Source organism: Microcaecilia unicolor, chromosome 2 (genome assembly GCF_901765095.1).
Source record: "Microcaecilia unicolor chromosome 2, aMicUni1.1, whole genome shotgun sequence".
NCBI classification, from domain to species: Eukaryota; Metazoa; Chordata; class Amphibia; order Gymnophiona; family Siphonopidae; genus Microcaecilia; species Microcaecilia unicolor.
In genome coordinates this window covers 429,240,918-429,266,074 of record NC_044032.1, presented here as the reverse complement: position 1 = coordinate 429,266,074, position 25,157 = coordinate 429,240,918, and the positions used below count along the sequence as shown (strand labels likewise).

Below are 25,157 nucleotides of genomic sequence, written 5' to 3'. Positions count from 1 at the left end.
ATTTTGCTGCCTAATTCTATAAACACATAGCATGCAGATAGACCGAGTGCAAAAAATGTGTACTAACCTAGGGAGAGGACACGTCATGCATGCATGAACACACAGGTCTGCAGTACTGGCAACGATGTCTTGCACACACAAAAAATTGAGTTGACAATCATTGTATTGTATGCACATCCATTTATGCTTGTGCTGGAATGCTATTCTGTATTCTTTGCATAAAATACCAATATTTGTGTACAGAACACTATTCTGACATGTATGCATTGTAACCCATTTGTATATGTGCCTAGGTGGCTGCCTAGTATAAGCCTAGGGTGGTGAGACAGGGAACACAATTTTTCTTTGAGACCAGGGCTGTGCTCAGGTATAACCTGGCAGGCTGGTTGCAAGTGCAACACCATATGTACTGTGAAAATGTAGTCCATACCTGTCGTAAAATTGAACTAAACAAAACTTTCCTTTGGTTCTAGTTGATGTAGCAAAGGAATAATAGACTTTCGTATACAGGTGGCCAACATGTTTACATCATTTCTTCTGCTTCTTTCCAGCACATTACAATAGAGATGTTCCTTACAGTTCCAGTCAAACCTTAATGGTATAATTTGTAAATTATAACAAATGCTCCTCTCTGCACAGTTCACCTGGGCTGTTCCCAAAACAGAGGACAGAGTTCCTTTTTCAGTGTCTTGATGGAATAGATAAAACAGACTTGATTTGATCTTGCAGTCAGATTTTAAGGGTCTGCAGCCTGCACATAATCAGATCTTAGTGTTTAATTACAGCCCCTCTGCCTGAGGTGTGTATGGCGCCTGGACGTCTCAGCAAGCTCCAAAAATTATCACCTTTCTTTTCTCTCAAAGACTTAAGAGGTGAGAAGGTTCCATGTTCTTCCTCACTAAAATAATCCAGCAGCATCTGTTCTGATATTTGTCCCTAAATCTTATTGTGAACCGTTGCCAGCTTATGACAAGTGCCTTAGTTGCCCATCTGCTGAGGTATCACAGGCTTGGTTCCTAAATAGGTGAGCTGCTTCAGGCATGGCAGGAAAAAATCAAGGGGTTCTCCTTCTTGAGATGTACGATCCAAGGTGGGAAATGACCAAAGACAATTTTGGTGGATATTAAAGAGTTTAAATTACTTTGGGAGGAGTTCAATTTAGTGGCATAGCCACAGGTGGGCCTGGGTGGGCCGAAGCCCACCCACTTAGGGCTCAGGCTCACCCAACATTAGCACATGTTTAGCAGTGGCTGGTGGGGATGATCCCAAGCTCCGCCAGCTGAAGACTTCCCCCTGATGGTAACGAAAACGCTACTGTCCACAATACCGGCACCTACATATGCTCAGCTTTCAGCGCAGGCCTGCTACAGAGTGCCAAGGTGGAAAGGAGCGTTTTTTTCACCAGCTGAGAGAATTTTTTTTTTTTTTTTGGGGGGGGGGGGGGGGGTGAAGGGAACACTTGGTGCCCACCCATCTTGCCTAGGCCCACCCAAAATCTGTTGTCTGGCTACGCCTCTGGTTCAGTTCTGCACTAGTGACCTCTCCTTGGAGATCCAACTCTTCCCTTGCATCCATGCCCCCCCCCCCCCCCCCCCCCCCCAGAGACTTCAAATCTCTGGAAGGTTCTGGTGCTAGAAGGTCTGAACTCCTGAGCAGGTGTAGGAAATAAAAGTTTAGCAAAAGGGCAGCACTGGATTTCTAGCACTGCAAAATGCTGGAATAAAATGCTGCAGAAATTTTGCAGGCAGCCTGTTGTCATTGACTGGAACACTCAAAACAGAAAAAGGCTGCCAGCCAAAAAACACAGGCACACAGGTACAAAACTAATATGGGAACAGCAGGAATAAATTCATACAGCTAATTTGTTCAATTTCTCCCAGTGTTACTTATAAAATCAGCATTCCAGTTCTTTACTCTTTGATCGGCACACTGACCCTCAGCTTTGTCTTTTTCATCTGTGCTTTTTCTGGAAATAAACTTGTGGGTCCTTAAGCTTGCAATAAAAGGAAGAAACGGGCATGAAATCCCCACTAACGCTACTATAGAAGAACGAACTAACTTTTTACTCCTCAGGCCTCACATTAAAACCCCAGCTTTGGGTTAAGCCGCCTTGTCTTTTGTTCAGAACAGCTAATAGCGTTTTTAACATGGATTTAATTATGTTGTGTGCTAATGTCTACCTGAGGCTTTACACACAACTTGTGCGCAAAGCTCATTTCTACATAATGCACACACAGGCTTATTATGAACAAACGCTAAGCTAACTTGTGTGCAAATCCTATGTGCATAAGCCCCCTGATATGTAAGGGTCTTTTGACCTCTCTTCTAGCAGAGATGCTGGGAATAGGAGAGGAGTACTGCAATGAAGTGCCATTGCTTCAGGTGCACAAATTTTATATAATGGAACAGACTTCAGAGATTATGGTTTCTTATGGATTTAGGAAGTTTAAAGGCTAATACATTAAGAATGTGGGATGTTTTATTATGAATTTTGTCTGCTACATTGCTTTTTGTATGTATGCATCTCTTTTTTTTTTTTTTTTTTTTTAATTGCAGTGCGGTTACTTGGTGATTATTTTTTTGCTTGTGTAATTCACCCCAAGTGTGCTTTTTTGGGAGAGTGTATCATTCAATATAAAATATTGCCAACATCATCCCCTTTGCTTTTACTGTCCTCTTGAGCACACTTAGCCCGTCTTGCCTTCGCTTTTGCTAAATGTATAATTTTCTTAAATATATTTGCTTCCTGAAAATTCTATATGAATACTGGTTTTGTAAATAAAGGCAACTGAATTTGGGTTTCAGTTATGGAGCCAAAACCAGCCCAAAATCCATTTTCTGGCCACTTTCAGTTTTGTCTGAAAGGTTATTTTGGACAAAATGACCATGTGTTCCGGTGGAAGCCGAAAATTTTGTGCATTGTTCCGTTTGTCTCCCTCCCTCCCTCCCTCCCTCCAAACAGGAGTTGCCTTTCTTTCTGGGCCCCCCCTGGGCCTATCTTACAATCTCTGATGGTCTAGAACCTGGGGACAGAGCATTGTCCAGTTACTCCTGCCCATTCTGGCTTTGCTCTCAAAATTGCTGCTGTGATTTGGGCTTTGCGACTGCCCCTAATACACCACTAGACTTCCTGGGATTGTAAGGTAGTCCTAGAGGGGCTACTCTTTGCTTTCTTTTTTTCCTTTTTCTTTTGTACTGCAATTATGATCTTGCACAATAATTTGTATGGTAAATGTATTTATTTATCAATCAAACTTATATCTCGCCTATCCATTCAATCTAAGTGGGTTACCTCAAACAGCCATAAAGTCTGCACAACACATACAACAAGACACACAAATTAAACAACAAAACAGAAAATACAGATATAATAAGAGCCAGTCAATAACTACATCAAAGTCCATAATCAATGCTTCGTGAAACAAATATTTTATTTATTGCATTTGTATCCCACATTTTCCCCCCTCTTTGCAGGCTCAATGTGGCTTACAATACATCATCAATAGTGGAAATACATTAGAAAATAGATATTTAGTGTTACAGAAGGATCTTTGGCAACATGATAAAGAAAAACAGGATTGTGGTATAACAGCAGATACTGTCGGACAGTTCTGAATATATGTGGAGGAGTTGTGTATATTTACGTTGGTTGATCTATGTCTTTGCATTAAAAAGTGACACAAACAGTTTTGTGCATTTCCAAAGAGAGCATGCTGTTCCACGGAGCAGGGGCGTATCTGCATGGGGCCACAGGGGCCTGGGCCCCCACAGATTTTGGCCTGGACCCCTCTACCGCCGCCAACCTGTCGCCGATCTTTGCTGGCAGGGGACCCCAACCCCCGCCAGCCGAGGTCCTCTCTTCCGTTGCAGCAGGCTGCAAGTTGCAAATCTTCCTGTTCTTCTGAGTCTGACATCCTGCACACGTCAGACTCAGAAGAACAGGAAGCTTTGCAACTTGCAGCCTGCAACGGAAGAGAGGACCTCGGCTGGCGGGGGATTGGGGTCCCCCGCCAGCAAAGGTAAGCGACGGCAGCGGGGGAGGGTTGGCGGCGGGAGGGGGGTGGAGAGAGTCGGTGGTGGCGGGGGGGAGGGTCGGTGGCACCGGGAGGGGGGGCTAAAATGTGCCCCCTCCCTCTGGCTCTGGCCCCCCCTACCGCCGGAGTCCAGATACGCCTCTGCCACGGAGTAGTTCCAGCTTCAGAAAACATACATAAACTGTCCTGTTTAAGATGGACCTGATGAACTGAAGGAACATCGAAGAAACCCCTACACAGAAATGGTGATCCAAATAAATGCTTTTGATCCCAAGTTTTAGTAAGAATTTAAGTCTGTAAATTTGGGATAAGTCACTTAAGAATTAGTCTCTCTCTGTGGAGTTATGACGTCAACTGCCACTCTGTTGTACACAGTCAGCCACTGTAAAAACACTATGGTTTTTAGCTTGTTTTCATTAGCTGCGGTTCATGGGTGTTGAGGCTATTTTGCTTGGAGATAAAATAAAGTCTTTCATTAGTTAAATTGTTATATTCTGGCTTTGGATACTGTGGGTTTAGCTGAGGGATGCAGATTACAACTCTGTCAATCCCCAGTGACCCTCACTGGTTCACATTCACGCAACCATTTGAAGCTGTGGTAAGCACATTCTAGTGCTATTGCAGCTTAGTAAAAGGACCCCTAAAGCAGTATAAAGCAAACTGAGAGGCGAGTGCAGAAAGCTACTACAGGGGGAAACACATGTTTAGCGAGATGTCTGTTCAGTTTTATGGCTGCATGATGCAGAGTAGTCTTTCACACAGAAGATAACACTGCGTTAATCCATGTGTAGGATACTGGTCACAGCATTAACATGAATGATAATGAGGCTATTAGCTATTTGACCCCACTTCAGTTAAGTATGCAGGAGAGTTTAAGGCAATCACAATACTAGAACTTGAGGAAGCGTAGAAAGGTAGGACACTCTTCTGTAGTAGGGTCTGTGAGGATTTAGGGCCAGTTTCTCCTTTTTGCTGTGAGTATAATAGTACCCACAACAGAGAATCCCAGGGTGGTCCATCACCTAAGCTGGAGATTTACCACTGCTAAGCTGGAGATCGAAGGCCAATGAGTGAGGGTTTTCTCGTGGGCCCCAATCATGTCTAAAACCAGCACTGTAAGATGCATATTCCAAAAAGCTGACATAATTCTAATTAATAAATAAAAAGTAAAATTCTTTTCCTAACTTTGTTGTCTGATTATTTTATTTTTCTTATGGTGTTGGTTCCAGTCTCTGGTTTCTGCTTTCCTCTGTCTTCTCTTAAGTATCTTGCCAGAGTCGCCTTGTCCATTTGGCACCTCTTTTCTCTCCATGGCCACCATCCATCTTCCCTCTGCATTCCTGTCCTATGCAGCAACTCTCCTCTGTGTCCCTCTCTCTGTCCTCCTCCCATGTTCCTCATCTGCATTCTCAGTGTCCCCCCCCCCCCCCGATGTCCAGCATTGCACCTGTGTCCCTATCCCTAGGCTCCTTCCCAGCATCTTTTCGCTTTGTCCCTGTTCCATCCCTTGTCCAGTGTATCCCCTGTTCCCTCCCCTCCTACGGCACCCCTCCCCCCCCAGGGCCAACATTTCTCCCTCTTTCTTTCCTGCCCACACTTGCAGTCCAGTCTCTGTCTCTTTCTCTCTCCCCGTCCCCCCCCTTTGGTCCAGCATCTCTCACTTTACCCTCTACAATCTACAGTCCGGTCTATCACTCTCTCTTCTCTCCACTCCCCCCCCCTTTAATCCCCCTGACTGCCTGATCTGATCTTGTATCCCCCCCCCCACACACACACACACACATACACTCCTCTGTTGATCTAATGTAAAAGGAGTGCAGTTGTTTTTTTTTTTTTTTTTTTTTTGTAAAAAATAGCCATTCTGGGGCTTACCTGCCCTTGGCCCATTCCAGTTGTTCTTCTTGGTGACCTGTGCTATGGGATCAGTCCAGGGTATTTCCGAATCATTGTGGGGCTGACCCGGGCTGGTTCCTATTCTGTTGGGACCCATTGTGGGTCCAGATCTGCTCCGGAGTGAGTCCGGGGCATGTGGGAGCTGGAGGCAGTCAAAATGTGGCAAGTATGATCAAGCGCTTGGCTGTGAGTGGGAAAAGTGAGGGGGAGCCAGTGGGAAACTGGCTGGCTTGGACCTTGTCCACCCTAGCTTCCAAGCATGCGCAGTGGGTCCACTGGATCTGGCGCATGCGTGATAAAAGAAGCAGATCGTTGAAAGACAAAATGTATTTTATTATATATATATATATATAAAATATATATTTGTAAAAACAGCCCGACACAGGCCGTGTTTCGCCCAACAGGGCTGCTTCAGGGGCTACAAAATAAATAGTATAACATTAAAAAAAAGCATATGAATAAAAACATATATTTTTGTATTGTATGCATATTCATTAAATGTAGAAATATTAACAAAAATTACATATATATGTGTGTATATTCATATTATACATTAAAATGTACATAAATATTGAATATGAAATGTGACACCAATATCCCACAATAATAATAAATAAGTCAAACTAGATACTTAATCAATAGACAGTAAATTCTATGCATGTTAATTATGAATGGCTAATATGTACATAACATAGATAAAGCACATACGTCTCACAATCATATTAAAATAATCAAATGATAATGAGAAGAAATAACAAAACTACTATATGTATTTACTTAAAATAAATCTCAATTAGTGGACATCTACCATGAATTGGAAAAAATAATTGCTTTTAAGGTAAAGAGAGCATATTAATTTAATAAAACTTATGTTGCATGTAAAAAAATAATAATATATAACTTATATTGAATATAAAAAATATATATATATTGTTTTCGTGAAATGACCAAATATAAGTCAAGACACCCACCTACACAATAATCCTTTACTGTTGAAGTATAATGGATATATATTGATGAAAGCGACTGAAACAATCTGAGAAAAATCAAAAAATCAGAAAAATGTAAAAGTATAGAAATGTGTATATAAGAATATAGAATATAAAAAATAACTATTGAAAATAAATGTAAAAAATATAGGATTCTTAAAAAAGGAAGAAGGATCTGGCATCTCTACCTCCCTCGTACACTCTCATTGATCTGGTATCTCTACTTCTCTCCCCCTCCCCCCATCCTGTGGGTCTGGCAGCTCTCCCTCTTTCCACTTCGCCCACCGCTGGTCTGGCATCTGTTCCTCCCTCCCCCATTCTCAAAAACCAGCAATTCGTGGGCAGCACTAGATGCGCTGCTGCTTCCGGCTGCCGGGCCTTGTCTTTGCTTAGTCCCGTTAAGACCAGCAGCCAGAAGCAGCAGTGCATCTTTAGCACTGCCAGCGACTCGCTGATTTTCGAGGACAGGAAGGGGAACAAATGCCAGACCAGTGGTGGGGGGAGGGGCAAAAAGGGAGAGAATTGCTGGACTCACTGGAGGGAAGGAAGGGAGAGTCGCTGGACCATGGGGGCACCCGGAAGCCAGTATGTGAGATCGGGCCCATACTGCCCAATGTTCCCATATGGGAACTTGACTGTTTAACTTATGCTACAACTCATTTTATCACTTAGAAACCTCTATACAATGCCATAATGCAATCCTCTGTACCAAGTATGTATGCACCTTAATGTAAAATCATTGGTATGCAGTACCACAATGTATTCCTCTTTACCATGTATGTATACACCTAAATGTATTACCATTTGAAATTCTGTAATGGGAAATGGCGATCGCCATCACGGCATAATGTAAGCCACATTGAGCCTGCAAATAGGTGGGAAATGTGGGATACAAATGCTACAAATAAATAAAAATATGGGAACAAATTTGTTCCCATATGGCTTATTATGGGAACATTGGGCACACTAATGGGTTAAGCATGTGAGCTGGAGAAGGGGCCTGAATGCCCGTGTACACACGCCGAATGCATGTGACTTGGCATGTCTATCACAGTGTTTAAGACAGAAAAGGAGGTGTTGGTTCTGTACAAAGGTGGAAGCGGAAATAAAAAAGTGTATTCGTGCATGTACTGGAATGCTGCACATAAATAGCATTGCAAGAATTTGATTTGCAAGAAATGTTGGTGATGCTGATATTTTTATCCGCAGAATAACATTCCAGCAGATGTGTGCTGACAGTGTTAGTTTTGCTTGGACATGCAGTCAATGCTAGCCTGCCCCCAGCGCAGAACCTTGTATGCTTGTGTGCAGGCCCTGTGCACTTCAAATTTGCATATGATTAGATTACTGCATTGGCAAGCAAAACTTCAGCATTATTATTATTATTGTGTATGTTCTTTTTGTTAGCCGCTTAGGTTTAAGCGGGGTACAAGTTTTTAAAATAAAAAAATATGTTTGTGTTAGAAGTCATGCATGCAGCCATTAACACACAGCTTTAATTTGTGGGTTTCTGCATTGGCCCCTATGCACATCAAGCAGTCATGTAACAGCCTAACATGTTTTAGCAAAAAGCCTGTTTAAGGGAATGTTATTTTTGAGAAGTAGGTATAAAGCAGGGACCAGTGACTATATCAGTGATGGAAATAAAAATGGTCAGGAGCCATGAAACAACAGATGGAAAAAAGGAAACCACACAGGGACCAAAGGGGAAAGCCACTTAACCAGATAGGGATCAGATTCGCATAGCATCATAAGTGACTTAGGGAAAGAGATTTTGCTTCCTGAAATTTTTTGTAAAGCATAGTGTCGTGTCTTGAGATAGTGGTATAATGTCAATCTAAAGTAAACAATTACATTGGCCCATATCTGCTGTTTTCTACAAAATTGTTGAACTTTAGTCAGCTCAGTGACCAGCTGGGACACGGTGTATCAAACAATTGGTTGTGTTTTTGGTGTAATATAACTTCTGACAACTAAGATGCAAAAAGTAATATTTTATTCTTTTTACTCTTTTTTTTTTTTTAAATGTATTTCTTTTTAAAGAACAGCTTTTTCTGGAGGGGGGGGGGGAGCAACAATGGCACAGTTTTCAGCAGTGGTGTCTTCTTGGGGTTCAGTATGAAGGTTTCCCCCGTTTCCTTCTCTCACATAGATATGCATATATTTCAGGCACATATGGTATAAAAATAAACCACTAACAGCTGTGGCTAGAACTGTAATATTTGTATATTCTAAGGCTCATTCTGAATGTTCTGCATGACATTGCTGCCACCTTCAGACAAACTGTAAAACTGCTGTGATTTCTTTTCATTTCTCATTTTAGTGTAGAAATAAGAGGGATCTTCATTTTCAGTTTTAAAGCTGTTTTTCACCCATGAATGTCCTAATTTTATCATTGCCATAGCTGTCTTTTTTAAAACTTTAATCACAGTTGCTGTCACAGCCCTGATTTCAGCTCAGCGCAGACGATTACAGTCAGGCCTTACACAGGGGCGACCACGCTAGGCCTTGCACTCCAGGGGCATGCCCCGCTATCTCCCTGTCCTCAACCTGCCAAGAAATGATGGTGATGCTGATATTTTTATCCGCAGAATAACATTCCAGTACATGTGCAGATGTGTACTGACAGTGTTAGTTTTCCTTGGTCTTGCGCTCAATACTAGTCTGCCCCCAGCGCAGAACCTTGTATGCTTGTGTCCAGTGTGTGGGCCCTGTGCACTTCAAATTTGCATATGATTAGATTACTGCATTGACAGGCAAAACTTCAGCATTATTATTATTGTGTATGTTCTTTTTGTTAGCCGCTTAGGTTTAAGTGGCCCCAAGCATTTGGGAGCCGGTAGAGTGAGCCAGAATTGAGAGCGCTGTGGGGACTGTGGATATTGAGGAACAGCAATGGCCCCACGTGCAAGCACCAGAAAAAAAAAAAAAACCTTCAGTGGCTGTCAGGATTCCTTCTCCATACCCATACCTCCTATGGCAGAGCACCACAGGGAAAAGTACATAGAAAATAAAGGCCATAGCTAGACCACGGTAAAGATCTACTCATTCAGTGCAAATATTTAATTTTGAGTTAATGGTTTTGATGTACAGTATACCAAAGTAAACAGTCAATTCAAAGGGAAATGTTATCTGTCTACCAAAATAAATCTTGTATTTAAGGAGAAAAATGGTGTCTCATTTTTTTCCATGGATTTTCTCCCAGTTTTGTTGTTCTTAAAATAAATGCTGATAAATTCTCCGGAAATATAAACTATCACAAAAAAATGGAAAGAATGGTTCCTAAGACCGTGCTTCTTAGTCCTCTCTCCTTGAGAAAAACACCTAGCTGATCAGGTTTTCAGGATTACTACTAAGAATATGTGTGAGAGTTTTCTACACTGTGCTTTCAATTAATTAAAATCTATCTCATGTATATTCATTGTGATAATCCTGAAAACGTGATTGATTTGGTATGCTTCCCGGAGAGGGTTGAGAACAACAGTCCTAAGAAATAAGGACCAGCAAACAAGCTTTAAGTGGTTCTAGAAGTAACAGTCCCATGTGTGATTAGCTTTCAGGAGTGGAGCAGCCTTCAGTTATGAATTATTAATCACTTTTTTGAAGAGATTTTTCCAAGGTGGTATATATCACTCCACTAGAAAGATAACATCTTCAACTTATTTATTGACCTTTATTTCTACATTTTCAAGTGGACTAACATGGTGACCACAGTGTTCAATTTTACTGATTATGGCCAGAGTTTTTAGTTTTGTGGAAAGCACAGATACAGTTATATGTTCCTGTGCCATGTATGACAGCTTTTTCCAAATCCAGAGCTGAATTGTCTTTTCAAGTTGTGCTGTTTTTACTACATGGGCCTTATTAAGCTAACAATTTTATTTTTCCTGTTATAGTGGTTTGAAGATCCTGCAGATTGCATATGAGGTCCTGCAGGGTTTGGAATACATGAATAAGCATGGGATGGTGCACAGAGCACTGGCACCTCATAATATCTGCATGGATCAAAAGGTAGGTGCCAGGGAACTTTTTTTTTTTTTTTTTTTAAGGAACAGTGCATCCTTAAACAAATGAGTTTTGCAAAAGTAGCTCTAATAAACGAGGAAATAAGTGTTTTACTGTATCTGAATGAATTTCCTGCCACAGCTGGTACTAGACATGGCTGGGGCCCACTCAGCCTTAAATCTCAAGTAGAGTGGTGGTAAATCAACAGATTTGGAATGGACCACCCTTGGTATATCTGAATTTATCAGTTACTCTTCAAGGTTCTGTCATCATTCTGCCCCTTCAGATGCACCCTGTCGCGTTCCCGAGGACCTTGGCATGCTGTCAGGCTTCTTCCCCGGGAGCACTGGGTTCGTGAGTCCTTGGGCCACTACCGTGGAGCGGCAGTGGCAGGCAAGATCACCTTCAAGGTAGAGACGAAACAAGACTGGACCGGAACCCCGGACTGGAGTCCTACACAGGAATACACGGGACTGGAATGCACCGGACGGGTGCGCACTGGAGTGGAGCCCGCTGGACTGGAACACACTGGAGTGGACCCACTGGACTGGAACATACAGGAGAGAAGCCCGCTGTACTGGAACCCACTGGAGCGGAACCCACTGGACTGGCTTCACCTACGCTTAGCCACCTTTCCCCGAGGGTTGAGCCCTCAGGTTCGGGCAGCCGGCAGGGCTACAGGAAAAGCCGGAACTGGAACTTGAAAGCAGGAACAGCAGGAATCAGGATACAGAAGTGCCCCCAGGCACCTAGGCGAAAGCAAGACAGGCAGGGAATGTCCGGGTTCCCGCAGTAGGCAGGTTCAAAGCAAGTCTCAGGGCGGGCGGCTAGCAAAGCAGTAGTCAGGTTCAAAGCAAAAGTCTCTGGCCAGGCGGCTAGCAAAGCAGTGGTCAGGTTCAAAGCAAAGTCTCTGGGCAGGCGGCTAGCAAAGCAGTAGTCAGGTTCAAAGCAAAGTCTCTGGGCAGGCGGCTAGCAAAGCAGTTGTCAGGGTCAAGGCAAAGTCTCTGGGCAGGCGGCTAGCAAAGCAGTAGTCAGGTTCAAAGCAAAGTCTCTGGGCAGGTCAATGAGCAAAACTAAGGCAGCTGCTCCAGTATCAAAGAGTACTGGAAACAGCCAAAACAAGGGCTGAAGCTTCCAGAGGCAAAAGAAAACACACACGGGGAAAACCAGAAAGCAAAGCACGAAAAGACTATGAAACTGAACACAAGCTAACCAGTCATATACTAGAAACATACACAGAGCAGACACAGGAGAACTAGTAAAGCTGTACACAGGCTAACAAGCAAAGCTGTGCCCAAGCTAACCAGTCATACACCAGAAACATACACAGAGCAAACACAGGAGAACTAGTAAAGCTGTACACAGGCTAACAAACAAAGCTGTGCCCAAGCTAACAAGTCATACACCAGAAGCATACACAGAGCAAACAATGTAGCAGTGTACAGAGCACTCTACAAACCAGGGCCCTTAGACGAAATGCAAAGGCAAGGGCTGCAGTCTCTAAGTGATTAATAAAGCCCTTCAACACCAGAGGCACAGCTGCAGCAATCTCCTTGCCTCCAAACAGAGACTTAACACACAGAGAAGTCAGCCCACAGAAAGGAACAGCGGGAGCCATCTTGGATACTGGCATAGAGGAGTCGGCAGCCATCTTGGAAGAGGCATAGCCCACACAGGTGAGGTCCAGTAAGGCAATCAGCACACAGAGCCAGAGAGAAACTAAGACAGAGACAAGCAGAATCCAGCACAGCCACTGACTCCCAGAAACAGGGTAAGGATGAGGGTGGTCACGGCCACAGACGTGACACACACTTCCTGTTGCTGTGAAATGGGTTGCTGGGATAGCCTTGAAGAACATCAGGGTTTAAAGGCTCTGTAATGAATTTTATCATTTCTATTAGTGATATCAGCATTGCTGCTGCAGGCCAGTTTAAATGGAGCTGCTGCAGGGAGAGAGCTGTAAGGCGCAGATGTTGGACTTTGAGGGGAGGGGGGGGGGTGTCAGTAAAAGAAAGGGGCAAAGTGCTGTGGCAATGGCAGTGGAAATGAGGTAACCAGTCCAACACTATTTCAAATGCTGACATTCTACCCTGAACTTTAGCTGTCAAATTATCCACTGTACAGGGCCGTGCTGATGCGGTAAGTGAGGTAAGCGCCGCAGGGGGGCACTTGCCTTCGAGGGGCGCCGTCCGTCTGCTCACTTGCAAAATCTTTCACCTGAACTTGTGATTCTCCTATCTCCATTGCCCTCCCCTTTTCATGCAAAGGAGCAGTATTAATTGAGGCAGGCACGCTCTTCAAGTTACGTGAGAATACAACCAGATTGCTATTTATGCTTCGGTTTGGGGCTAGCTCCTCAGTCAGGGTGAGTTTCAGAGCTTGAAACAGCATTCAAATTAAAGAGAACCTGAAATTTTAAAAGTGCTAAAAATAAGTTTTAAAAGTATTTGTCTTAAATCTAATTGCAGAATTCAGATGCTGGGAGTCTGTACTTGGTTGTCATATGCTCAGATTTGTTTAAATCATATGCAAATTAGTCCGGTGTTTTTCAGTAAACATTCCCATGAGTGTCTGTATGTTAATCTGCATTCAAATAGAGCTCTCTGATTGGATGATCAGCTTCTGTTAAGAAATCTGCCCGGGAAGTGAACAGAGTGAGAGATGTCCTTTGCCAAGAGAGACATCCAGCTGTGACTTCCTGTGTTTGTTGACTGAAGTTATAAAAGAGTGCCTGATTGTGGTAAATGAGAAAATATAAGTGAAAAGAGATTGGTGGCGATTGAAGTTTCTCTAGTGAGAAAAGGATCTGAATACTTCAGGATTACTTGAAGTTTATGAAGAATAGAAAAGGGTGAATTTCAGTTTAAGAATGTTTAAATCCTATAAGCTATATAAATGCTAGGTAGATTTAAGTGACTGTAAGCAAGGAAACCTTAATATTTGATCTGAAATAAATATTTGATCTGAGATAGTTGATCAGAGATAAATGTTTGATCTGAATTATATCCTTTGGTGCAAAGGAGATTAAAATGCAATAGAGTATTTCTTTCTTCCACTTAAATAATTTTTTGTTATATATATGAGGGAGTAGTATCTGGATTTATTGTAAATCAAATTGATTCCATTCACAGGAATTCATATTCACCTTCATGCATTCATCCGATATTATCTTTTAAGGATGAAGTTTTATTTTATATTCACTCTGTCTCTTGTGAGCTGAGCACAGTTAGTTTCCTCGGCTGGCACGACTACATATTAGAGGTATTTTGATACTGTGTGAAGTTTTACCACAGACGGGTGACATATATAAAACATTCTCCTTGGATAGGATGTGATATGTGAAAATACATTTTGCTTTAATGAAATTGCTAAACTTTAGAGTCAGAGACTTATCAATGAGGGATACATACAGTGCTATTTTTTCCTGAGGTCCAGCTTACTTGCCTGCTCCCTTCTGTTCCTGCTCTGCTGGGGGGTGGGGGGGGCGCCAACCGATAGTCTGCAGGGGGGCACCAGAGACCCTAGGCACGGCCCTGCCACTGTATATGGCTACCGATCAAAGAACGTATCACATTCAAAATCTGCACCCTGGTCCACAAGATTTTCTACGGTTACGGACCTTATTGATCTACCAACCAGAAACAGAACCGGATCATCACGAACATACCTAAACCTCCACTACCCAAACTGCAAAGGACTCAAATACAAAGCAATCTATGCATCCAGCTTCTCATATATAAGCACACGATTATGGAAAGCACTGCCAAAAGCTGTGAAAACAATCTACGACCATCTAAACTTCAGGAAATCACTAAAAATCAACCTGTTCAATAAGGCATACCTCACCGACCCAACATAAAGGCCCAAACTCTGCAACACAGCAACACCAAAGATCGTACCGGACACTTTATAACCTTCCCTAATTGTACATATCTACCTTAGTGACCATAACATCACCTTGCATTTGTTCCTCTACCGGACTTGGCAAACGCCTTCACGGTACTATGTAAGCCACATTGAGCCTGCAAATAGATGGAAAAATGTGGGATACAAATGTAACAAATAAATAAATATATATCTGCCATACTCTTTTTACACCTTTCATGAAACTGGGACTCATGAATACTTCTGTAGTTGGCAGAAATTCAGGCAAGCCACCATTAAGAATAGGTTGACCATACTCTCCACTATGTCCCAAAAATGTAAACCTATTAATGGTCCCTTGACCTCCTGCCAAAACCCCTGAAGTATTATGTACTTCCACCATATATGATCAAAAGTATTTTCTTGTGAACAACTTTGTCCTGCATGTATCTGGTAATTCTGGTCTTATTTTATGAAAAGCTTAGGGGCTAAAGTCACTCTGAAAGAATATTTTATACTGCTTATCCAGATTAAGGTGGAGCTTATTTTTGAAGTTGAAAAAATTACCATCACCCCATAATTTTGTTTGTATATATGTATATGTTCTCTAGTTCATAAAATCATTCACGGAAATGCCCCAGTCTACATGTCAGATCTGATAGACGTGCCACCCAGGAACGCCAAAAAGTCATCTCGAACATTCCTTAATCTGCATTTCCCCAGTTGTAAAGGCCTAAAAAACAAACTAACGCATGTGTCTAACTTCTCTTACCTGAGTACACAGTTGTGGAACGCACTGCCACGCAGCTTAAAACCAACTTTCGCAAATCCCTGAAGACCCATCTATTCAACAAGGCATACCAATAAGAGCAGCAATTATAAAGTAACACATCGTAACCTTATCTGTTATCTACAATGCTCTTGCTTATATCTACTAGTTTGAATTTCGATCACGTTATTTTATATGATATCTCCACCTTACCTATTATCATTAATGTTTTCTACTTATAGTTACTTGTCTAAATTTCGATCATACTACTCCTAAGTAACACTAACTGTTATCTCCTAATCTACTATCTACTAACAATGACACACTGTAAGCCACATTGAGCCTGCAAATAGGTTGGAAAATGTGGGATACAAATGCAATAAATAAATAAGACCACTTCAAATACTGTCCACTCAAATTTTTGTCTCTCTCTATGAGGTATAGAACCACAGCGCGCTCTCAATAACATCTATTGTTATATATGTGTAGAAGAAGTCACTCAATGTGTCACCATTCGCACAGGCCATGCGTCACATATGCAGAACAGAGCTGTCGGCTACTTCCGCTAACAATGGTGACCATGTTCACACATCACTGTGGCCTTTTATGTGAACAAAATTTACCATAAATATGTATACGCTAGAAATAATGTGTTTCTATGTCCATGAAGCAATATAATGTGCTGAATTTTAATGTGCCCAGTATCGAAAATAATCACAACTCAAAACAATATCAAAATAAGTTGTGTGTCACTTTGGAGCTCATTTTCGCTTGAGAAGAACGTCTTAAAAAGTGGCATAAAGCAGCAATTGGATGTTTTTCTCACAAAAACATCCAAATTAATATTTTTGAAACCAATCTTTAGACATTTTTCTGTGAAGTCCGTCAGATGTGTGTTCAAAACACAAGGGGGCATGTTGGGGGCGTGCTAAGGGCGGGATTTGGGTGTTCTTAAGATTTGGATGTTTTTCACCCACAATGGAACAAAAAAACCCCGTCTAGGACTAAAACTAAGATGTTTTGAGTTAGACCTGTTTTATAATGAATAAGGCCCAAAGGGCACCCTAAATGACCAGATGACCACTGGAGAGAATCAGGGGTGACCCTCCCCCAATTCCATCCCAGTGGCCACTGACCCCATCCCACCCACCAAAATGTGAATAAAAATATGACTTCCCAGCCTCTGACAGCCTCAGATGTTAGAGCCAGGCCTATTAGAGCAGCATGCAGGTCCCTGGAGTAGTATATTCGTCAGTGCAGTGCACCATGGAGTGGGGGACTCAGGTCCCTATCTCCCTCTGCTTGTCACATTGTGGTGGAAACTGTGAGCCCTCCAAAACTCACAAGAAACCCACTGAACCCACATATAGGTGCCCTCTTCACCCGTAAGGGCTATAGTAATGGTGTACAGGTGTGGGTTTGGGGGGGGGGGGGGTCAGCAGACGATAAGGGAGCAACGGTGAGATGTGTACCTGGGAGTATGTTTTTGAAATCCACTGAGTGCCCCCTAGGGTGCCCCATTTATCTCCTGGGATGTCTGGTGGACCAGGCTACTAAACATGCTGGCCCCTCCTACATACCAATGGCTTGATTTTCTAAGCTTTTCACTTGAATGTTTTTTTTGGGTTTTTTTTTTTTTTTTCGAAAATGGACCAAAAAACAAAACATCCAAAGCACAGAACCTTGTTAGAAACAATATTTTTGAAAACAAAAGATAGATGTTTTTCTTTTTTTTTTTTTGAAAATTACCTTCTTTTCTATTCAGATTTTGGACATTTTTTGCAAAACGTCCAACGTTGGACTTAGACGTTGTGAAGAATCAGTGTGTTTCACAGTGTGTGGCGGGTTGGAAGGAAAGATTTGCCTTTGTGCAGATGACACAAAAATAGCCAATAGAGTGGATACTCTGGAGGGAGTATAAACGATGAGAAGGGATCTCCAAACGTTAGAAGAATGGTTGAGGTTCTAGCAGTTAAAATTTAATGCCAAGAAGTGTAGAGTGTTGCACTTGGGATACAGAAACCCAAAAGAGATACCGGATAGGAGGGCAGAGGTTAGTAAGCTCGTCTCAGGAGAGAGACCTTGGGATATTGGTGTCTGAGGATCTGAAGGTGAAGAAACATTGCGACAAGGATGCTAGGCTGCATAGAGAGGGGTATAACCAACAGAAGAAAGGAGGTGTTGATGCCCCTCTATAAGTCGTTGGTGAGGCCCCACTTGGAGTATTGTGTTCAGTTTTGGAGGCCATATCTTGCTAAATATATAAAAATACTGGAAGCGGTGCAAAGAAAAACTAACCATAGGAGGAGAGGAGGAAAGGAGAAACAGGGGTGACATGATATAGATGTTCAAATATTTGAAAGGTGTTAATCTGCAAATGAACTTTTTCCAGAGACAGGAAGGTGGTAGAACTAGAGGACATGAATTGAGGTTGAAAGGGGGCAAACTCAGGACTAATGTCAGGAAGTAGTTTTTCAGAGATTGTGGTGGATATGTGGAATGCCCTCCCACGGGAGGTGGTGGAGATGAAAACGGTAATGGAATTCAAACATGCGGGGGATAAACATAAAGGAATCCTGTTTAGAAGGAATGGATCCACGGAATCTTAGCGGAGATTGGGTGGTGATGCCGTAATTGGGAAGCAAAACCGGTGCTGGGCAGACATCTACGGTCTACGCCCTGATCGTGACTGAATAGATATGGATGGGCTGGAGTGTAAATTTTAAGGGGTTTCGACGTTAGCTTCAGAACTTGGTACAAGAACAGTGCTGGGCAGACTTTTGCGATCTGTGCCTTGAGAATGGCAATGACAACCAAACTCGAGTATAAAGTATCACAAACCATGTAAAATGAGTGTATCTTGTTGGGCAGACTGGATGGACTGTACAGGTCTTTATGTGCCGTCATTTACTATGTTATGTTACTATCAGGCTCATTTTCGAAAGAGAAGGACGTCCATCTTTCGACATAAATCGAAAAATGGACATCCATCTCCAAGAGACGTCCAAATCGGTATAATTGAAACCCATTTTTGGACATCTCCAACTGAAGTCTGTCGCAATGACGTCCAAATTTCAAGGGGGCATGTCGGAGGCGTAGTGAAGGTGGGACTTGGGGGTGCTTAACACTTGGATGTCTTTGATCCACAATCGAAGAAAGCAAGGACGTCCATGATGAACACTTGGACGTTTTCACCCGGATGTGTTTTTTTTTTTAACGAATAAGGCACAAAAAGGTGCACAAAATGACCAGATGGCCACTGGAGGGAATCAGGGATGACCTCCCGTTACTCCCCCAGTGGTCAGTAACCCACTTCCACCCTCAAAAAACATCTTTAAAAATATTTTGTGTGTGAGAGAGAGAGAGAGCCCAGCCCTTTTTCCAGCTAACCCTTCTCTCTGCAATAATTCCCTCCAGTCTATCACTGCCAACAGCACTACCTGCAATCTTGCCCCTTCCTCCCAAGCCTTGCTATAACTACTCACTTTTCCTGTAGCAGTAACATATATACACTGCTCTGTACAGAAACACTCCCTCCCTCTGCTGTCCTCATTTCCTCCACCCCCTCCCCTTTCAATACAGTCAGCCTGCCCTTCCTCTCCTCTACTTGGCTATGGTAGGAGACTGCCCCATGCTGAAGTGACACTGACAGCATGGCTCCTCTCCTTTACTTGGTGTCCCAATGCCAGGAGTGAACTTTTTTTATCATCTTCCATATGTTTCCTCCTTCCTCCCTCCCCCCCTTTTTTGATTGTGTCTCCACAATAGTAGAAGGCCATTTTCTACCTGCATACAAGGAATTTAAACCTGAAACTCCACTGACAGCGCCTCCCCTTGCACTATTACTTAACATTTTATTGTGCATAAAATACAGTATTTGCAGAATTCCTACATGGAGAAAGGTGGCAAGTGCAATGATAAAGCAGCTTTTAGTGTATTAACGAGTATATATTCAGGTCATTTTTGGAATCTGGCAATAAAGTGCAGGATTTCTAAGTATATGTAGTAGATGCCTCCTAGTATATAAAGCTGGGTAACTATTACTATGCTGCTGTTGTGGCTAGTATATTCTGTAATTAATTTTGACAGTATTTCCTGCAGAGGACCTTTGTGCATTTCTCAGGTACCTATGGGCACGTGGAGGGGCATAATCGAATGGGGGCGCCCATCTCTAAGGACGGTGCCGCGAAAGGGCGGGGAAGCCCGCATTATCGGAACAAGATGGGCGTCCATCTTTCGTTTCGATAATACGGTCAGGGATGGCCAAATCTCAATATTTGGGTCGACCTTAGAGATGGGCGACCTCGGGTTTCGCCAATAATGGAAACCAAAGACTTCTATCTCAAAAATGGCCAAATCCAAGCCCTTTGGTTGTAGGAGGAGCTAGCATTTGTAGTGCACTGGTCCCCATCACATGCCAGGACACCAACCGGGCACCCTGGGGGCACTGCAATGGACTTCAGAAATTGCTCCCAGGTGCATAGTTCCCTTACCTTGGGTGCTGAGCCCCCCCCCCCCCCCCCAGGTCTACCTGCCTGAAGTACACTGCACCCACTACAACTGCTCCAGGGACCTGTATACTGCTGTGATGGACCTGAGTATGGCATTTGAGGCTGGCAAAAAAGTATTTTTAAACTTGTTTTTTATGGTGGGAGGGGGTTAGTGACCACTGGGGGAGTAAGAGGAGATCATCCCCGATTCCCTCTGGTGGTCATCTGGTCAGTTCAGGCACCTTTTTGAGTCTTGGTCGCAAGAAAAATTTGACCAAGTAAAGTTGGCCAAGTGCTCATCAGGGACGCCCTTCTTTTTTCCATTATCGGCCGAGGACGGCCATCTCTTAATCACGCCCCAGTCCTGCCTTCGATACCCCATGACGGAAAGCAGTTGAAGACGGCTAAAATCGGCTTTTGATTATGCCGATTTGGGCAGCCTTGCAAGAAGGACGCCCATCTACTACTACTACTACTTAACATTTCTAGAGCGCTACTAGGGTTACGCAGCGCTGTACAGTTTAACAAAGAAGGACAGTCCCTGCTCAAAGGAGCTTACCCGATTTGTGTCAAAAGATGGACGTCCTCTTTCAAAAATAAGCGTGATAGTGACAGTAGCAGGTGTTCTATTTAATTTTTTAAAAATTTGCTGAATAATTCATTTTCATTGTTTCTTCTATAGGGACATATCAAACTGGCTAAATTTGGCCTTTACCACATGACGGCGCATGGCTTGGATGTTGATTTCCCCATTGGGTAAGAGAAATACATGTGCATGCATTGGAGACATAACATGCAAACAAATGGTTGAATTAGCACTAGTTTAAAACTTGTGAACAATGGTGCCAGACAACGAGACTTCAACCTTGGCTGCTGTGCATTTTGTGCAACCTTCATATTCATAGTTCATTAATTTATAAAATAACAAAAATCACTAATATCTCACTACATTGTGTTTACAGACAGGGTCATAGTCTTACAATTACTATTAGAAGGGGTAAATTATATCTATGGTTCCTAAACTTTTTCATGCCAGGATATGCCTGTGACTAGTTCAACTCATTGTGACACATCAGCATCTTCCCTTCCTCCACTCATAATCGCCTCCCCCTACCTAGAGGCGGCCCTACCATTAGGCTACTGAGGTGGGGCCTCAGGCGGCACTTTTCAAGAAACAGCATCTCACTTCTTTCCACCCCATACGCTGGCCGCGGTCTGGCATCTCCCTCGCCCTTCCTTTCTCAACCCCCTTCCCTGAATCTATCTTTTTTTCTTTAAAAATTGACAGCAGCAATTCCCATAGGCATAGCAATTCCCATATAAATATACTTCTTACTAAGTCAGGATTTAGGTGAAATGTATAATGAATAAACAGTAAAAGATTTCACATCTAACAAGGTATATTTAACACATATATAGAACATACCAGCCAACAAACAAACTGTAAAGCACATACACTGGAGCTGAACAATCCAATACAACAGCGTCTGTATAAGACAGAAATAAAACCACCAAGAGGTACTGATGGCCTCTTCTCTCTGTTGTGGCCCACCTCTCTGGTGTATCTTCCAGTTTCCACAGAGGTGGGCTGCAGTAGAGAGAAGAGGGGTGGTGCTGGCAGCAGGGCAGCTTATGGGGATTGCTGCTGCTGCTTTTTGGAAAACAAGAAAAGGTAGATTTGGGGAAGGGGTTGATGAAGGAAAGGGGGAGATGCCAGACTGTGGCTGGGGGGGGGGGGGGGGGGGGGGAGTTGGGAGAGAAAGAGAGTGTGAATGGAAAAGTGTTAGATTTTTTTTGGGGGGGGGGGGGCAGGGGCGGCATCTCATCTCTCGCCTCAGGTGGCAGATTGCCTTGGGCCGCCCCTGCCCCCACCTCTCTCTGACATAAGCTTCTCCCTTGCCCTCTTCTCACCCTTGGATTGTAAGTCTTTCACCTGAATGTAACGAGTTTTTAGCTCGCGCCTTTTTCAGTTATAGCTCAATTCTTCCTTTTTTCTTTTTGATATACTGCATGATAGCCGATAAAGGATATTGTGTTTATACAGAAAAAAAAAATTCAAAAGTCCCTTTCCTTTTATGTGATAACTTGCATAAATTCAGTACACAAGTCTACAAAATAATTACTGTTTTCTTTATATTCGGGAATAAAGTTTTGTTTTTTTCTGTTGATCTTAATTTTTAGCAGAAGAAAAATGATTTTTTAGCATTTTTCAGAAGAAAAAAATGATTGTTGGGATAGTTTGGAAAAGAATGGGTTATAGGTTACAAAGTAGATAATCTGTTAACAGGAGCATAATTGTATTTATTACAGCATCACACTGGACTTGACTGCATTTTTAAATGATTTGTGCTGTAGGTGTGAAGAATAGACTGGAAATATTCAGGGTGAGCTAGTTAAACCCTACATGAAAGCAAAAATGAGAATTATTTAATCTATCCTTGTCTGGTTGCACCGTTCTGAACAAGTTGCTGTTATCCCCTCCTACCAATAGATGGAGATAGAGAAAACAGTCTTTTCTAGTGAACTCACTGCTTTTAAAACTTTGGTATTAAGCAGTATATCAGATTAATATATCCAATCCAATTCAATCACTGCTATAACCTGCTGGTGCTCAAGGAAATCTCCTGTATTTTTCTTTACCTCTAGCAGATGGTAGATTGTTCAGGTTGGTGCCTCTGGTCCCTGGCCTAGCTCCTTGCTCTGCTGGCCAAGGCCACACAGCAAGGTAGAACGTAACAGCCGTTCTCAGGTTACACAGTCCCTGGACCGGACCTGGCTGGGTGCAGAGCTGCATTCCACTGCCCCCAGTCGCACTTTATAGCATCTACTGAGTGAGACACTTGGCTTGGCTCTATGGGGGCCCTACCAGAGGGGTGTAGGCCCCCTGTCCCTCCCCCATCTTTTGTTTGGGTATTCTCTCTCTTGGACTCCCCTGCAGCTCTTAGGTATTAAAAAAAAAAGAAAAAAAAGAAAAGAAACAAATATATTGGTCTACCTGGTTTAGTTTTATTCCCTGTATTTGGAATCCGATTGTGGATTACCACAAGTGGTACCTCTGCTTCTGTGTGCTTGGGTGCCATTTCCGGCTTTGAGCTTTGCCGTTTGGACTGGCCACAGCCCCACGAACCTTCTCCTAACTGATGGTGGTGGTGGTGGCCACCCAACTGAGGCACCAGGGCATCCAGGTTCATCTCTACCTGGATGAATGGCTGATTGAGGTCAGCTCAGAGATGGAGGCCAGGGGAGCAACTTCTCAGGTCATCGCCCTCCTGGAGAGCCTGGGCTGGGTGGTGAATCACTGAAACAGCAACATGCTCCCTACACAGGTTCTGAAATATCTGAGAGTCCGCTTCAATGTGGCTCGTGGGATGTTTTTTCTCAGAGAATCAGGCAGTGAAGCTACAGGTCCAGAAACACAAGCTGTGTGTGAGCTGCTGGCCTCCAAGGTTTGGGACTACCTATGGTCGCACATATGGGCTCCGGTTTCTCAGGACTTCCAGAATCTTTTGCCCCCCTCAACCAAAGTGAGAGCCAGTCTGGACTGGTGGGACAGTCCCCTACACCACCTTCGGAGAGTGTCACTGGATTCCCCAGAGTGGGTGAGGGTTACCACCGATGTGAGTCTCCTCGGCTGGGGAGGCCATTGCCTGGACAGAGTGGCATAGGAGACTTGGTTCCCACTGCAGGCGTTGTGGTCAATCAATCACTTGGAGATTCGGGTGGTGCATCTGGCTTTGGTGAAGTTCATTCCTCTGCATTGAGGTTAGATGGATACCAATACCAAAGAATATAGGAGCAGACCTGACAGTGGTTGATAACGAACTGTAGCTGGCATTCCCTGGATCGCTAAACTTCTGGAATTTATAGTTAATTTTCTGAGTACCTTTTTTCATCCAAATCTTTGCATCCATCTCAGCATGGTTTTCGTCCAATGTACAGTATAAAAACTTTGTGTGTTACATTGGTAACAGAAGTAAGGAGATTTTTAGCACTAGGTAAGAATGTCATCCTTTTGCAGTTTGATATTTCAGCGGCATTTGATGCCGTGGATCTTTCTTTGTTACTATTTAGGTTGAGCAAAATGGTATTTACAGGTAGGGTTTTTGATTGATTGGTTTTCAGCTTTTCTGAAAAATCAAATGTATAGTGTTGTTAAAAATGGAGAAGAGTTAAATTGTTAGCCATCACGCTGTGGGTCCCTCAAGGATTCCCATTGTCTCCACAGTTGTTTTTATGAGCTCCTTGGGTAAATATATAGCAGACCTAAATATATTGTCACTCTTATGCTGATATCTTTAGGCTCCTTTTACTAAGCTGCAGCCGCAGTAGTGATTCCCACACAGCAAATGCAATACCCATAGGAATTGAATGGGCTTTGTCGTATTTGTTGCGCTGGGAATCACTACCACGACTTTGTAAAAGTAGCCCTTTGTTTTATGTTCCAAACAGAATACATTGCAAGATACTCTTTCCACAGTAAAAGTTTGAGGATATGGTGGAAAATTGGTCAAGAACCAATTTTCTTAAAAGCAAAACCAGAAATTATTGTGGTTTAGAGATTTACAGAAGGTTACATCAGTTAATGTCACTTTATCTATTGGGGAAACCCTCAAGTTCGAGGATAAATCCAAAGCTTTAGGAATGATTTTAAGATTCCGGTTTGTCCTTTGAACCCCAAATTAATGAGCTAGTAAGGCAGTTTTTCTTTAATTTATGTAAACTGAAAACTATAAGGTCTTCCTAGCTTCCGGATCATAGCTCAGACTGTTTTACTTCCGCAGTTAGATTACTGCAACTCTCTGTATTGTGCTGTTAACTTGAATTTAAAGAAGAGGTTGCAATCTTTACAAAATACATCTGCTTGGCTGATTTTTAAATTAGGGAAATTTCAAGAGGCTACCCCACTTTTATATGAATTGCATTAGTTAAAGGTAGAGCAGCATATTAATTTTAAAATGGCTTGCTTAATTTATAAGAGTTTTTATGGATTGGGTTCTGAAAATGTGATACAGCTTTTAACCATTCCATCTTTAAGATCATCTTTAAAAAGTTCACGTCGATTAACTTTGGATTATCCTACAATGAAAAACATGAGGTTGAAACCATTTTGGGA

The 25,157-nt window shown here is 42.8% G+C and overlaps 1 protein-coding gene across 2 annotated transcripts in view; it reads left to right on the top strand.

The window, feature by feature from the left end:
• Positions 1-25,157, top strand: part of TBCK (TBC1 domain containing kinase) — a 436,713-nt gene that overhangs the window by 69,640 nt on the left and 341,916 nt on the right. For both annotated transcript variants that reach the window (XM_030190773.1, XM_030190774.1), the window contains 2 exons: positions 10,813-10,927; positions 20,727-20,800. In XM_030190773.1, the coding sequence (XP_030046633.1) occupies positions 10,813-10,927; positions 20,727-20,800 (189 nt within the window). The remainder of the gene's footprint in view (positions 1-10,812; positions 10,928-20,726; positions 20,801-25,157) is intronic.